This window comes from Lissotriton helveticus, chromosome 10, assembly GCF_964261635.1.
Source record: "Lissotriton helveticus chromosome 10, aLisHel1.1, whole genome shotgun sequence".
Lineage (NCBI taxonomy): Eukaryota > Metazoa > Chordata > Amphibia > Caudata > Salamandridae > Lissotriton > Lissotriton helveticus.
The window spans coordinates 62,243,606-62,259,726 of record NC_136071.1 but is presented as its reverse complement, the minus strand read 5'-3'; the positions used below and the strand labels follow the sequence as shown (position 1 = coordinate 62,259,726).

Genomic DNA, 16,121 nt, shown 5'->3' with positions numbered 1-16,121 from the left:
TTGTTTGTGCTGTCGTGTCTGAGTGCCAGAGAAGATGGTGGGATTGGGCTGAACTCTGCTCAAGCATGGATCTCTTTCCTTTGTTTGCAGCCTTTCTATTCTGCTTCCTCCCACGATGTCATCCACGGTCAGAGCGGCATTTTGTGCTGCTCTGACCATTTCTGCATGTTTTGCCAACCCGGAACTGCTGAGGTGAGTTTGCGTCCTCAGACGTGAAAGGCCGCTATTACATAATCCTGCTGCTTGCCTCTTAATGGCCCCCTACTGAGGAGAACCGGCGTTTCAAAAATTGAACGCCTGGCAATGTATTTTTCTTCGTTTTATTTTCTCTTTTTCTCCTTTAAGCACTATTTTAGTTTATATATGGCATTTTCTTGACTCAAATGGCTCTTTTCTCTTATAAATGCCATGTTAATGCATTTATTCTGTTGTTTCACAGCATTCTTTTCTCATTCTGACTTTTTAAAATATTTGTGAATGCTTCCTTCACTCTGGATATTGGGCTCAAAGCTTATATATATATTTTCTTCACATCAGCATGCTTCTAAGTGTGGTTCACCCAGCATATGGGCAGGCTCAGACCATCACCAAAGCTGATTCATTGTCTTCTTCGTCATGCAACAACGGCCAGTGATCCTTTAGCTTCATCTTAGCTTCCCTCTTCTGGTACAAAACCTAAGCTGGTGGAAATGGCCCCCCATCTCCCATTCTGTCATCGCATAACCCTGTTCTTGATACTATCCTTGATGAGTTGAGGTGATTAAAACACTTCGTGTCTGCTACCAATTAAAAACGACAACAAATTGAGGATAGGTGGATCAATCACTATGGAAGCAAAATTGTTTGATATGGAGCAACGTATAAGTGATTTACATGATGCTACTACCAAGATTCCTATGTTGGAGCAAGAGATCCAATGGCTCAAATTGCATAAGAGGCTCTTGAAAATTGAAATATACATAATAACCTGTGATTATATGGCCTACTAGAAAATATGAAAGAGTTGGACCTTCTTATCTCCTTGAAGAAGGTCCTGCCTGAGCTTTCGGATCTTCAACATGATCCTCCATTGAACATTCAAGGTGCACATCGTTTTGGTTTTTTCCAACCTCAATCTATCAGACCCAGAGGAATTATAATGTTATTTTGAGAATTTACAGATTTCATCTGTGTATTGAAGGCAGCAAAAGGGAAACGTCATTGTATATGGTCTGGTTACACCATTAATGTCTCTCAAGATATCTCAAATACCACCAGTGCCAGAAGGAAAGAGTTTCTTGCTCTTCGTCCACTAATGAGACACTTACATATCCTTTATAGCATTTGGCAACCTGGTTTATGTAAAATTACTCATGAGGGCATAACACACTCATTTGACGATCCTGTCAAATGAAAATCTTTTCTCCAAAGTTTCTCACAACCCTCTGTGGATATTCCTTTCCAGCGCACCTAACTTATTCTAACGAATTCTTGTTATTCTTACACTCTTCTGAAACTTCTTTCTACCTCTCTCTATAATATTTCTACACAGCTGTAATTTCCTTCATATCGTAGTTTCTCTCCTTCTGCCGATCTTCTTGCTCTTTGATCTGGATTTCTTTCCTTGATCTATCTCTTTCTCCTACTATCACTCTTTCTCCAGCTCCTACTAGTTGCTTTTTACTCTTTTTTTGTTCTGTGTTATGAATGTTCTTTTGTTTTTATTCTTTTTTTCAAATTACATTATGTAAATGTTGCATATTCATTGAATAAATGGTGTCTTTCTGTTTTCAGCAGTGTCCATGCAGCATAATACCTGTATTCCTGTATCTTTCATCCCACTCCCTAAATATGTGTAACGTTGTCTCGTGGAACGCTCGTGGTCTGGGACATCCTGTCAAAGGACAAAAGGTACTCTCTCACTTGTCCAGATTGTACTCACATGTTTCGTTTTCGCAGGAAACTCATTGTAATGATGCAGATTCTCTTAACCACATCGATGCTATGTATTTTCCCCTCCTGTGCTGAGATTTACTTATTCCCATGTTTCATGACGAGCTGGGCTCGTCATGAGCGTGCGAGGAGGCTACCTCATGACGAGCCCAGCTCGTCATGAGCGTGGAAGGGGTTAAATTGAAACGACAATGGGTAAGTCAAGCAACATATTCTCCTGTGATTAATCATAAAGGTGGTGTTGCTTTTCTTTTTCATAAATTGTTGCATGTACAAATTTTATCAACTCAATGTGATAGTGATGGACAATGGTAAATCTATTTATTTATTATTTATGGTCCCATTAAACTGGACCCAGATGTTTGGAATAACATAAAGATTTTATTAACCTCTCTTTATAATCCTAACATTATTGTTGCAGGAGATATTAATCAATGGTTGGAGCCATTTACTGACAGACAGCCTAAATGTAAATTTAATCCTGACAAATCTCACAAAGCATTTCAGTCTACCATTACCACTCATCCATTATTTGATATTTGCCAAACTTGTAATCCTGATTCTTTTGAATTCACGTTTTTCTCCAATGTTCACCATACTCGTTCCAGGATTGATTACATCTTGATCAGTAAACCTCTACTTCCCTCCATCCAATCCTCAGAGATTTACTCTATTTTTTATTTCTGACCATGCTCCTGTTTTTTCTTCACTTGACTTATCTCTAAACAATTCTAAAACTGGTCAATGGAAATTTTATAACTTTCTCCTTTATCTGAAGCTACTACCTTTATAAACTATTTTTTTTTAAATTAATTAAACTTTGGGCATATCTGTTCCTAACACTTGGGATGCCTTCAAGTCCTTTTTTCATGCCTTCACTATAGCATACGCTGCAAGGAGAAAAAAAACAACCATGCAAAATATACAACTTTATTACAAAACATTAGAGCATACTTACTTTTCCTCTAAATCCTCAGCTGTACTGTGTGAGATAATCAAAGTCAGGTCTGCTCTTAATAAACGTGCCAGCATTGATACCTGTAACTTTCTCCTTAAAGTTAAATCTAAGTATCACAGAGTCTAAACAATGCGGGCAAGATGTTGACCAATTTAAAAAAAATCAAATCTGAATGCAAAAATATTGGTTCCATTCTAAATGAATGCACCAACAAAATGGTATCTTCAGACGAAGATATTTCCACTACTTTTCAAGAATATTACCAGTTATTGTATTCTGATGACACTAATCCCTCAACAAAATATGCACAACTTTTTAAGCGGCCTACCTAATATACATCTTTACCTGATTAATTAGATTGATTAGAACTCTCCACAAAATAATGGAGGAAATCAGATCCTTAAAAAATGCCAAGGCTCCTGGTCCCAATGGCCTCTCGATTGAATTTTTTTTCGCTTTCTCCTCCAATTTTGCCCCTAAACTACTTGAACTTTTCTACTCTTTTCCTGCTGAAACTAAGGCCACTTGTTCCTTTCTAGAAGCCTTGATTGTTCTTATTCCCAAACCTTATATAGATCTCTACCTTTGTAAAAATTATCATTCTATTTCCTTAATCAATTATGATTGCAAAATATTTGCCAAAATCCTTGTGTCTCGTCTTGAGACTATTGTTCCATTATTGGTCAACACCGATCAATCTGGTTGTAAGGGCAAGCTGGCTACTGATATTGCTAGAATGTTTTCTAATGTTATTGCTTTTGGCAAAAAACATCAATCTCCTCTAGCTGCATTGTCTCTTGATGCTGAAAAGGCATTTGATGGTATTAACTGGCAAATTTATGTTTGCTACTCTTCAATGGTATGGTTTTGGCCCTAATTTCATTTCATTTGTAAAATTATTATACTCTGCTCCACGTATTAGTATTTTTGTTAATAATCATTTTCCCAATATTTTCAGTTACATGGATCTACTCTGCAGGTTTGTCCTATTTCTTCTCTGCTATTTATTTTATGTTTAGAAACTTTCCTTGAACGCATCCATGTTAACCCACTCATCTCAGGTTTTGTACATAATTCCACTGAAATTAATCTGTCAGCTTATGCTGATGATATTTTGATTTATATGTTCAATCCCTTCTCTTCCTTATCTCCCTTTTTACATGAAATTCATCTATACTCTAACATTACTGAATACAAACTGAAATATTACCCTTAAATTCTTCATGTTACCAATATATGTTTGCTAATACTAATTTTACTTGGTGCCCTATCAAAAACATTATCATGGAATTTGCTTTTCCTCTTCTGTTTCCAACACAATTAGTTGTATGTGTAATGCCTTAACAATCACACTCAAAAAACGACTATCCTCATGGACTCCTATCAACTTATCATGGTGGGGAAGGTTGGATACTATTAAGATGATGATTGTTCTGCATGTCCTTAATACATTGTCTATGTTACCATTTAAGATTCCCATTTCTCTCAAATTAATTCACTATGCACTAAATTTCTGTGGAATAATAAGCTTTCTCGTATTGCTTTGACTAAACTCAAATGTCACAAGAATGAGGGTGGTGTCCGTTTTCCTGATTTTAAATTATATCACTCTGCATTTTTAACTAGACAAATTAAAGGGTTTCTCATTTGAAAATATAATCTATGTGTCTAGCTGAATCTTTATATCACATAATCCTATACTGAAATACTCCCAACAATTGTTACACAATGTATTTTTCTGCAGGTTTCAACTCACGCCAATGTTTCTTAGATTCCTCTTTTTGGTATAACAAATGTATTAAATTCTGGCACAAGTCATTCTTTTATAAACACTGGAAGGAGAAGGGTAATTATGTTTATTTATCAGCTTGTCCAATTTAACTCTGTTATTTTCTTTTCCCAATTGCAATCAGATTATAATTTACCAAGTTAGTTTTTTCATGAATATCTTTTAATACCATTTTCTTTGCAGTCCTACTGAACAACTAATAACTTTCCCTAAGCCATTCTATCACTCACTCCCCTTACATTGTTACACATATCTCCCAAGACCCTATGCCCAAGGCTGCATTTCTCTACAAGGTATTATTATCACCCACCCCTGAAAGTTCCAGACCACCTATTGAGCTAATGTGGGAAGTTGATTTATCAATTTCATTTCCTATCCCTGCTTGGTATACATTTTGGCTTAAATTATTCAAAACATCTAAGTCAGCTCGTATTACACAATCTTTATTTTTTATTTATAACAGAGCTCTTATTACTCCTGAATGAATATCCAAGTTCTCTCTCACCTCCTCTCCTTTAAGCTGGTCTTGTTCTTCCTTCATAGGGTCTTTAATTCACTTATTAAATTATTGTTCTAATGCTTTGAAGTTCTGGAAAACTATTTGGGCACAATGTCTAGAAATATTTCAATGTAGTATTCCATTATCAATGGAAAATGTTTTCCTCAGAACTGCTTCACCAGATTTTGACAATATTTGTCCTAAACCTTTGTTATTTGATCTTTTTATTGCTCTTGCTTGTCAACATGATTCTCTCTTGTTGGAAAGACATCTCTAAATTATGTATATCAACATAGTTGCTACTGTTTATTCATTCTCATTGTCTCAGAAAATGAAATCTGATTTATTGTGGCTACCTTTCACTTTGTATCTTTCTACTCACCTATATCTTAGTTACTATGCAGATTATTTTTCTTCTTCTTGTTTTCTCCCTTCCATGTTTTATAGTTAAAAAGAGTAATAACTATATATTTAATAACTGGTATTGTTTGTTTTAACCCTCTAAATAGTTTCACTATTTTGTTTTTTTACTGGTTGTTTTTTAAATATTGATATTGTATTGCTGTTATTTCTGATTGTTTTTTTTCACTAAAACTTCAATAAAAATTATTAAACACAAAACAAATCCTATAAATCAATCAATTATTCATCAATCAATAAATCATTTCGGAAACACACCTGGGCGATCCACACTGCAATGCTTTACCTCCCAACTCACACACTGCCAACACATTACTCAGATATGAACTGCAATTTCACAGAAACTTCCCATTTCCTGCACAGAACCCCAGAGTTTCTTCCTTTTAACTATCACCTTCAAGTTCCTAGAGGGGACCTCTTAGAGATTTAGTCACTGGTAACAGTTTTGAAAGTCACCAATATACAGTGTTACTCATTTACACCCTAAAGTCTCCTTTTTTTCATTAGTCTTGTGAAATGATCAAAAATTTCACAATTACTATCACTCGCTTAATTTAGGGTAACTTAGGGGAAAAATCTACCGTAAGAGCACTGGAACAGAGCATGAGCTGCAGCTGACTGCTGCTATTCGTGTTCTTTTGCATTTAGCGCTATTTTCTTAGGGTAAAAAGCATTCTCTGATGCTTTTTGTATGTGAGTTTGCATTTTGCACATAGAAAATAGTGTGAAATACAGGGTCACACTCCTCGTGTAATTCTGCGTAATTTTGTGGTAATGTCACAAAGTCATGCCCATCCCTTCTTAATGTATGCTTAAAGTGACCAGCCCCAAAAAGTTTTTTTCATTTTGTCAGGCCTAACCAGAACACAGATTGAAATCCTAGTACTGTAACTCAGCAATGCGACTAGCTAGAAAACTAATGAAACAGCTATCAGTCATGAAAAATCCAATTCAATGGTGAAGTTGTATATTTAATACATACTATGGGAAAATAATTTTTGGAAAGTTAGATTTTCCCTGCTTGATGTTCCTGGAAGCGAATTTGCATTTGCTCTCAAATTTTTCCCACGCTGGGATTAGCATTAGCATTTGAATAGGTGTGAAAAAGGTGTGAAATGCCTCCCAGGAGTAAAGTATAGTTTGACCTGAATGGGCAAATGTAGCTCCTGTGAACCTCACTGCAAAGTGAGGGTGAGGGATGAGAGTGTCCTTTTTGATATCACAGTGTCAAATTCTGCTTGACTGGTCTTCTGGGGTTTACTTAAAAGACTGGGGGAGAGATTTGAAATTGGGAAAACAGGATGGCAACACAATTTCTTTGTATCCAGAGTTTGGTTGGTGAAGAACACTGCTTTGTTATACCAGACTTCTGCCTCTGAGCAAAGTGAGACGAGTTGCCCCTGGGAACTTTTACCCCATTGGGTAGGGCATGCGTGACCTGAGAAGAGGCCTGAAGAACTGCTCCAACTCATACCAAGGAGGGGACTCCAAGGGTTACAAGGCTGACCTTTTAAAGCCACAGGCACACATCAAGAGCCCTTATTCTGCAACTTCCCAATTGACCAGTAGCAACTGGACCTAGACTAGACCCTGCTGTTTGTCACTGTCTGACACCCCGTGAGTCGCCCCTGAGGTCCTGGGGGGCTTTAAAAGTGTACTCTTGAGGGGGATTGGGACCTAAAGGACTAAAATCAGAAGGTATGAACTGTGACCATTACAAACATCGGTGGTGTAGCCGACCAGTGTTCCATCACGCTCAGTGTAAAATTTTGCCTAGGTCCCATTCTACCATGACCATTGACTATCATTGACACTTTGTGCTTCTTGGTACTACTCATACTTAAAACGTTAAACATTTCTATCTCCAGTTCCCTTTTTAGCATTTATGTCGTTATGGTGCCATTTTGTTCATTACATTTCACTATACTTTTCTAATTTGGTTTGGGATTATTGTGGTTCATTTCAACTTTATTACTGTTTTGGTGCTGCATAAATACTTTGCACATTGCCTCTAAGTTGAGCCTCTCTGCTCCGTGACTTAGCTACTAAGTTGTTAAGCTCGGGTTAATTTGGGGTTTGCTTGTGCCTCACCCTGACAAGAATTGTGGTAGCTATTTGGGTAGGCTTTCACTTCCCTCAACCAGTAAGCCAACTAGATATAAATGTTATCAAATAAACATGTAAAAAACAATTGACAGACATGTTAAACAGAGAAAAATCATCATTGATGCCAGTAACCTATCTTGGCACATTCATAAACGTATACAGTAAATAGACTATTTACAAAGAAGATATAATTACCTTGCACACCTCCTTGGGGTAGGAGGCTCTTCAAACATAAATTTGGCTGGAGGGTAAGTGGTCTCCTGGTGAACGGCAGCCATGATCCCAAATATTGCATCACCCTCCTTAGAATACATTCCCTTCTTTGGTGTGGAGATCCCATAGCGGGGTTGTGAGGATGTGGCCCCAGTGAAAACTGTGTCTGCCCTCATAAGTGCCAGTATCACCAGATATGTCTGGAGCATTGCAAAGTTCAGCCAGAAAACAATTGACTATCACTATTCTTACATACTCATGCTACATTCTTGTCACATGTTGTTATGTGGTGTACTTATTCTGGATAAAGGGATCATTTGAACCCTGCAGAAAGAAAATCAAAGAAATAGAAAATGATGTATCCATCAGCAAAATGACAAGCATCAATGTGAAGACAACAATAACTGTGCATAGCACACCAGCGCAAGGAGGGAACAGAAGTGTGCAATATCTTAGAAGATATGGTGCATTACTGCTCCCTTTCACAACGCAGCATAGTAAGCTCCATTTCTGAGTTGTGTGAAAGATTAGTAACTCTGGTCCATAGTGTGCATACATGACCTGATGGTGCCACCTCTCATAAGCTTGACCCTGGCTTAATGATGGTAACATCTGTGGCAATGCTGGCATCCAAAGGCACTAAGGCACAAATGTAAATTATTCTGAATAGATTAAATTTCAAGCAGGCTAAGCGATGAGGGGATCCAGAGCAAGTGAAGTTTGTGCACTGCTGTTTGTGCCTTGCCTATGCCTCATAGGGGAGGCGCAACGAAGAGAAATAATTTTATTTCTCCTCATGTTTTCATATGCGGTATTCAGCAGCACACATAGAAAGAGGAAATCACCTCCATTGATTGTTTTTGTGCAGGAAGGCGTTCCATTTAAGCACATAAACAATCATCCTTACAACGCAGACACCCTTGCACCAGTGCAAGTTTGCTGGCAATGGCAAATGGCAGCAAAATGAGCACCAGCACAGGGAAAGAGGACAGATAGATATGGCACATTCCTTGCATCTCAGGTCTCTACCATCTTGCTTTACTTCCCTTCTAATGCCCAGGTGAAACCTAGTGAAATTGTCATAGGCAAACATCACCCAAGGATCAGAAAAATCATGTGCAATTAACCAGTGTATCTTTATATCGAGGTGCACAAATTGGAATAGTGCAGAAATAAAGTAACTGTAAAAAAATGATGCTCCTGTTTTGTGCAGACCTGGATTAAGAACTCAGTTGATCTAACAGATTCACATAGTCTAGCTGGTCAGGGTTTGGGATAAGAGGCGCCCATAGTTTATCTTTGCGTTTTATGACCAGTGAGAAGACATTTAAGCATACACCTGATAACGGGTTACCAGGAATAACTACCATTCAATTTTAAGAACATCTGGTACTTGGATTTAATGTTTTTCCCTCCTTTTTGTGGATTACTGGGCCTTTGTTGTGGTCATAAGATCGAGTTTGTCTCGGATCCTATTTTCGTGCGACTGGATCCTTTCCAGGTGCGCCTCAGTTTCTCTCAATTATGCATTATGCTTGGAACTGCTTTGTAATACAAACAGCAAATACTCATTAAATGCTTCTCTAGTTCAACCAGAAAATGTATTAATCTCATTTTTGTTTTAATTGCTCCTATTTACTTATTTGCCATAGTATGAATCTTGCCCACGTTCAATAGCAGAGCACTATACAGCAAAGCAAAGTGAAATATTAATGTAGATATCATAGAATACAGCAATAGTAAATATGCGATAAAACACTTTAAACCAAAGCATGTGGTAACATCACAATCAAAATGCCAACAATTTAAATACCAATGAGGGACTTATCTATACTACTATTATAAAGGAAGAACTTTGAGGCTTTGAGGCGGGTAAACTCGGTAACCACTTCGCCAATCCACACACCCGATACATTGTTGGAATCCTCAGGGTGTGCAGATAGACATAGGTTATATAAAGTTAAAAAATACGTTATATTTAAAAAAAATTACATTATAAAAAAAGTAGTCCCCTGGAAGTAGCGCCGGCCGCGACCTGCGTGCTGACGTAAGGAGCACGGGGAGGAGCGGCGTCTAGGAGCGGCGGACATGGCACGGGGGAGGAGCGGTGACGAGCGGCGAGGAGCGGTGGACTGAGGAGCGGCGGCTGAGGTAAGGCAGCGGGGGTCGGGGCAGGCGAGGGACGGGGTGATGTAAGGCTCCATACTAGAGAGATGGTTTTACATTATAGTGCACTGCTGTGACTATCATATGTCACCTTTTTAAGGCTCCGGGGGACAATGTCGGGGCAGGCGGGGGTCGGGGCAGGCGGGGGACGGGGCGGGCGGGGGCCCTAAATGCTGGACAATGTCGGGGCAGGCGGGGGTCGGAGAAGCTTGATTGCTCCCGGATAAGGTCGGGACGGGCTGCTAGTCAACAAATAAAATACAAATAATTAAAATACAGACCATCCTTAAAACCCGATATCAGTTGCCATGGAAGAAGGTATCAAGATGGTCGAAAATCCGGGAACAGTTTGAGATGAAGCTGGCAGAACCTCTTCAGAGGACCAAAGGGTATGCAGGAGCAAGTGGGCCCAACCATAGGTGTTGAAGCCTTTTACTATGGATCCTGAGCATCTGTGCCAAGTACCCCTTCAGCACTCGGCTCCTGTAGTAGAGCATGTTGAGCAATCCAAGTTTCTCGGGGGAGGTAGACAGAGGTGGCTAACAGAGGCTTCCAACTCAAAATACATTCGGCAGCAGTAGAACATGAATATCCAGTCAAATACTTGCTTTTATAAAAGTGTTTATATACAAAGTAAAATTCAGTATTAAAAGAAATACACACAGTCACTCGAGGTCAGGGGTCTAGTGTTTTATTGGTGGGTTCCTGAGTCCCACTCCCCTCTTGTTAGAGATTATTCCCCATCCACTCTAGGTGACTTCAGGTTAAGCCCCACTAGTAGTTTAATTCTCAGCAGTCCCACTACAAATGTCTAAAGCCAAAAATGTTTCAGCATCGAAGAGCTATTTGGCAGGCACATTCCCCTGGGGACGTCTGGCCTTTAAATCTGCCCTACATGCACCAGCAGGATGTGAACAATCATAATCTACAAGCGCGCCCCCTTCCTAGGTGCTGAAGTGGCAGCGATGGTCTCTGTTATATTTCCCACATGTGGCCATGGTGGGGCAGGGGTTGGGTGTCATCGAGCTCCTTACACACGATCCTGTGTAGGCAGCCACCACAGATTGTCTTGATGCACTTCTGATGCTGGTACATTTCTTGGGATCCTTCCCACAAGAAAGGGTGTTGCGACTCTCCTGGTGCTGGTCCTCAGTTGGAGCTTGGGCCCACTCAGGTCACCATGGTGACCTCCTCCTCACAGTGATGGTCTTGACCACACCACATTTCTTGCTTTGTCCCAGTGGACCCCCAGGGAATACGAGGTCGCTGACTTAGCTCCTCACACAGGGTATGGGCTGATTGGCATGGAGCAAAGCTTCAGCGTGGTCCCCCCTGAAATACCGGGTCAATGACATAGCTATGCACATGGGCTACAGCCCATTTGGCATGTCAGCACTCTTCATGGCAGCCTTCTTCTGGCATACGAGGGTGCCTGAATTCCCTGCACACGTGCAATGACACAAACGGTACAGAAACGTTAACAGTTCTAGCACACATAGCACTCCTCTGGCATATGAGGATTGCCCACTTTTCCCTGAACATGGGCAATGACCCGATCAGTGTAACAGCTGTCTCCTCACACCTCGCTACAAGAATCCAATCACCAAGAGCGCCATCTGTAACTCACTCCATCCAATTCTCTCCTCTTCCTCACAGGGCAAACTGGTCTTGGCAAGCAGGCAGTCACTGGTACTTCATTTTCCTGGGGCAGGTGGTCTTAGATTACCTGAATGGTGTCCTCTCACCCGGCTGGGAGACTGGCAGGTCTTGGCGCCTAGTCCTGGTCACAGGCAGACATCTTGAGGAGCTTATCTTTGCACAACCTGACTGGCTGCTTGACAGTTCAGGGGCCTTGAGCTCCCCTTCTTACAGTCTATTTCCAGATATCAATTTGGTTTAGAGGCTGATGCTTTGAAGTTTGTGTTGAATGCTGCTCCCTTCTCTGTTATGTTCTTCCACCAGAAATCAGTCTGCCACAGATCCACAACAGAGGAATAACTAGAGGTTCACACCTGGATGTTAGCTACAATAATATGTGTATCAAAAGGTTACCCCAAGGCCTCAGCCCTACTCTTTATGATTCTCTTATCATCCCCATCTCCTTCCTGGGATGTGCCTACTCCCCTTTCCAGTAACCTCTTTCTGAATCAGAGAGCATCCTTTGAAATGCACTGAAAAGACAGGCTCTCTCTTCCTCCCCAGATCACAGGAATGCAGCAATCCACAAATCTGCCTGGGGGGATTCCTTTACTTCCTCATGTTTCACTGTGCAGCCCTGGGTCCCCCAAAATAAAACCAAGAGATTTCTATGTATTGTACCATGTACTGGCACACATACACCTAGAACATACATAAACCATACATGCACCTCACAGCACTACATCCTTCATGTATTGTACCACTCACGAGTACACATGTACCCAACACATGGATATAATGTACATGCACTGCACAGCACTGCAGTATCCCAGTATTGTACCATTCAAAGGCATGCATACAAGCAGCATATGAATAACACAGACGGGCTGTGCAGCACTACACCCCAACCAGATGCAGACAGCACAAAGCAGCAGAACTTTAAATAATTGAGCCTGTAGGCCACACTCCTTTGACACAGGTAATAGGATCAGTTCACTCCTACTGATCACCACACGGTATGCTGCACCATCACGCTTGTGCTGCTCAGCTCATGGCAAAGGCAGTTCCCTTTCACCACTATGAATGTATAGTTTGGGGAGCCACTTTTGGTCCAAAAAGACTGCAATTGTGAGGCATGTCAATGACATGGCGCACACGCATGTTCTGTGTTCGCCCATAATATCAAAAATCACCGTCAGGGATCCAGACACGATTACAGTTAGGACACTCAGGGTAGGGATGCACGACCATCACCATGAGAGGGACTTTTCAGTCCCAACCCAGGCATAAACCTTGTGAAACATCATCAGGATAGCTCAAAGTCTGATTAAGTGCCTACGTGTTTGAGAGCAAGTTATGATGTATCACATTAAGTCAAGATGTGAATTCCTGATTTAAGACATGAACCTGTATTGGATAGAGTGAGGCAGTAGTGGTCTGTTGTGGGAGTGCTGCCGGGTGGTGATGTGGGGAAGGGGACGGGCAGGGTGGGGGGTAGTAAACTATGGATTACAGCCGACTACAGATAAGTAAACATAAAAATAAATAAAACAAATGTTGCGCGCACTGATTCGCATTCGTCTGTTAAAGAAAAGTTCTAATTTCTCAAAACCTTCCAACTTGCAAGGGTGCTGTAATGTACACCACACATATAAAGTTAGACATGTTTTAAGCTGTGTCTACTCTCAGTATTTTGCGCTAGGTTACACTTCTAGTACAAAACCTAAGCTTCTTTTCAAGCAACGCAGGACAGCAGCTTTGATTGCTGGACTATTTGTAATCATTTCTATGTATATTTATCTCTGCAAGTTTAATTACAAGTTTTTGGTGTTGTATTTCAGGTGACCAGCAAAGGTGACCCATATTTCCTCATCTTGCCGAAATTCTCTCCAGTCCTTGATGCTGCAAGACACTGTGCCCTGATCAACACCCTTGCCTTCAGGGTGGATTGCTATGGAGCTACCCAGAAATGGGTAAACTCCTAACTGAAGAAGAGAGCCCAGTTTTTCCAGATGGACTTCTATGGACCTGACACCTTAGCCTCTGTTGTTCCTCAAGGATGCAGACTATCAGCATTGACCTTATTCCTATATACAGAACCCACTAGCCCGGGCTTTAAGTGGGATGAAAAAACTGGGGGGGGTCTCTCAAAGGGGCGTGGCCTATGTAAATAAAGGCGTGTCTTAAAAACACGTAAGCTAAAAATCTGTGCTTAAGCATTGTGTGCCGCCCGACTTGTATTTTGCTGTTTCCCTCATTGCATCCAGATATATGATACAACAAGTAACATCATACCTACAAGAAGAAAGGACTATTGGTTTTGTCAATGGTTGTTTGTTGCATAAGACAAGCGGCAACTATGGCTTGTATATAATATTGAAAAAGCTTCCACTTAAACCCCTGCTGACACCACAACCATGTTGCTGCTCCAGAGTTTTAAAAAGAGAAGGGAAATCCAGAGAGAAAATGACTTTTCCCTTCCCCTAGAACGCGCCGTAACTTCTCCACTAGTGAGAAGTGAGCAGTGTGAGCACGCGCACATCGATGTGCCTGCTGTCACTGCAGTACGGAAAATAACGGACGCCTGTGCCAGGGCACAAAACAGAGCCCGATAGAGACCCGTTTCGAGGCCCCCTTTAAAAAACTGCCGGTGCTCAGCACCAGTGAGACCCGGCCCACTTAAAGCCCTGCCACTAGCTGTCCTGTTGGTTAGCAAAGATGTCAGTATTCTTCTATATACAGAAGCCATCCATCATTACCTGATGTTCTCCTCTGGGTATGACATTCCCATCTTAAGGATTGCCTCTCCATGATTCATGAATGCATACATGCATGCCAAGTTTCTGTCAGGGTTATTCCTGCAGTGATTAAGGAATTCATTACAACTTATTTTATTACCTGGTCGAGTAAAAGCTCACACAGTTATAAAAATATTGTATCTTATTCTGGGCTCGGGAGATGTGATTGCCATTATGTCCGTAATATTCAATGACTAAGGGCAGGACCACTCCTGCTAAATTGCACGTAATTTTGTAGCACCTGGGATTCACCAGTCGTGCAAAGTATTCAAAATCTTCCTGATCACATGATTCACAGTAAATACATATTTTTGGTGAGACTAACACAGGAGGAAGTTGTGTAATAGGACATCAGTGACTGGTTAGTTGGAAGCCAGTGGCTCACCTCCTGCATCACACATTGGAGTAAACAACTGGCAGCCATTTGCTTTTCATGGCGAAAAATGTTGGGGCAGATTTACAATAACTGGCGCATCCCTGCATATCAGCAGGGATGCTCCAGTAATTTTGCGACACGGCATACACCTCTTGCGCCACCATGGATACTGCCGCATTTATCATGCGGCGCAGCATGGCGCAAGAATCGACAGATGCGTGACGCATCTGATGCCGGAAAGTTGACGCAGTGCTTGAATTGTGTCGCAAGCGCAACGCAACTCCAGCACTGCTCGGGGGCGGGCCCTATACTAGCTATACTGCGTCATTCCTTACACCTGCTTCAAGAAGGCGTAAGATTTTGACGCAGCGGGGTCGGAAAAGTGTTGTAGATTTCACTCAGCCACTTTTCCGAGGCGTTCCTGCAGCGGAACACCCCCCCCCCCCTGTGCCGGAACACCCACATGTGACACAGGGCTCTCCCTAGATGCGTCACGTTGTAAATACCCCACAGCATGGCGCAGGCTTTGCGCCGCAGCTGCGTCACAAAAGTGACGCAACGGTGGCGCAAATGTGGGGTACGGGCTTGTAAATCTGCCCCGTAGTGCTCAGTCCACAGCCATCCTATTACCAGAAGAAATATTGGATAAAAATGTTTGGCGCACCCATACACCATGGCGTAAGAAAGAATACCGAAACACATCTTTTCTGAGAGGAAGCTTGACGGTTTGGCAGAAGTGGTTGTGCAAGAGGTGCCTCATAGCGGAAGGTTCCACCCAGCCAAGGTCAGCGGAGGATTGCCATAGGAGGTTTATTGACCTGAATAGAAGAGGAAGAGAACACCTTTAAAAACACAAGAAAGACTACCTTGCCACATGAGGAGGAGGAGGAGTCGCACCACCAGTCCTGAAATTAGAGCCCCGGGAAGAGATCGTATATTACTTTATCAATGTCAGTAGCCTTCAGGCGAGCTTTGCTGGGGCCTCATAGGTTGGAGGAGCCAGGATAGTTACAATAAATATACATGCTTTTTATAGGAGTGAAAATGAAAGCATACCTTATAATGCCGCCTTTGAAATCCAAGCATAGTATAATGCTATGGGAGTCTTGGAAGATACATGCTGAGGCTACAACCAGTAGGAGAAAAGTAATAATGCCAAAAATGACAAAATATTTTGCCAGTTCAGGCATTTCATCCGTGCTGAGTACTCATGTTACACAGCTAAG

At 41.4% G+C, this 16,121-nt stretch overlaps 1 protein-coding gene across 1 annotated transcript in view; it reads right to left on the bottom strand.

Annotated features, from left to right (window-relative positions):
* Positions 1 to 8,093, bottom strand: part of LOC144783902 (extracellular calcium-sensing receptor-like) — a 68,657-nt gene extending 60,564 nt beyond the window's left edge. The window contains exon 1 of the mRNA XM_078662642.1: positions 7,900 to 8,093. Within this exon, the coding sequence (XP_078518768.1) occupies positions 7,900 to 8,093 (194 nt within the window). The remainder of the gene's footprint in view (positions 1 to 7,899) is intronic.
* Between the last annotated feature and the right edge of the window lie 8,028 nt (positions 8,094 to 16,121).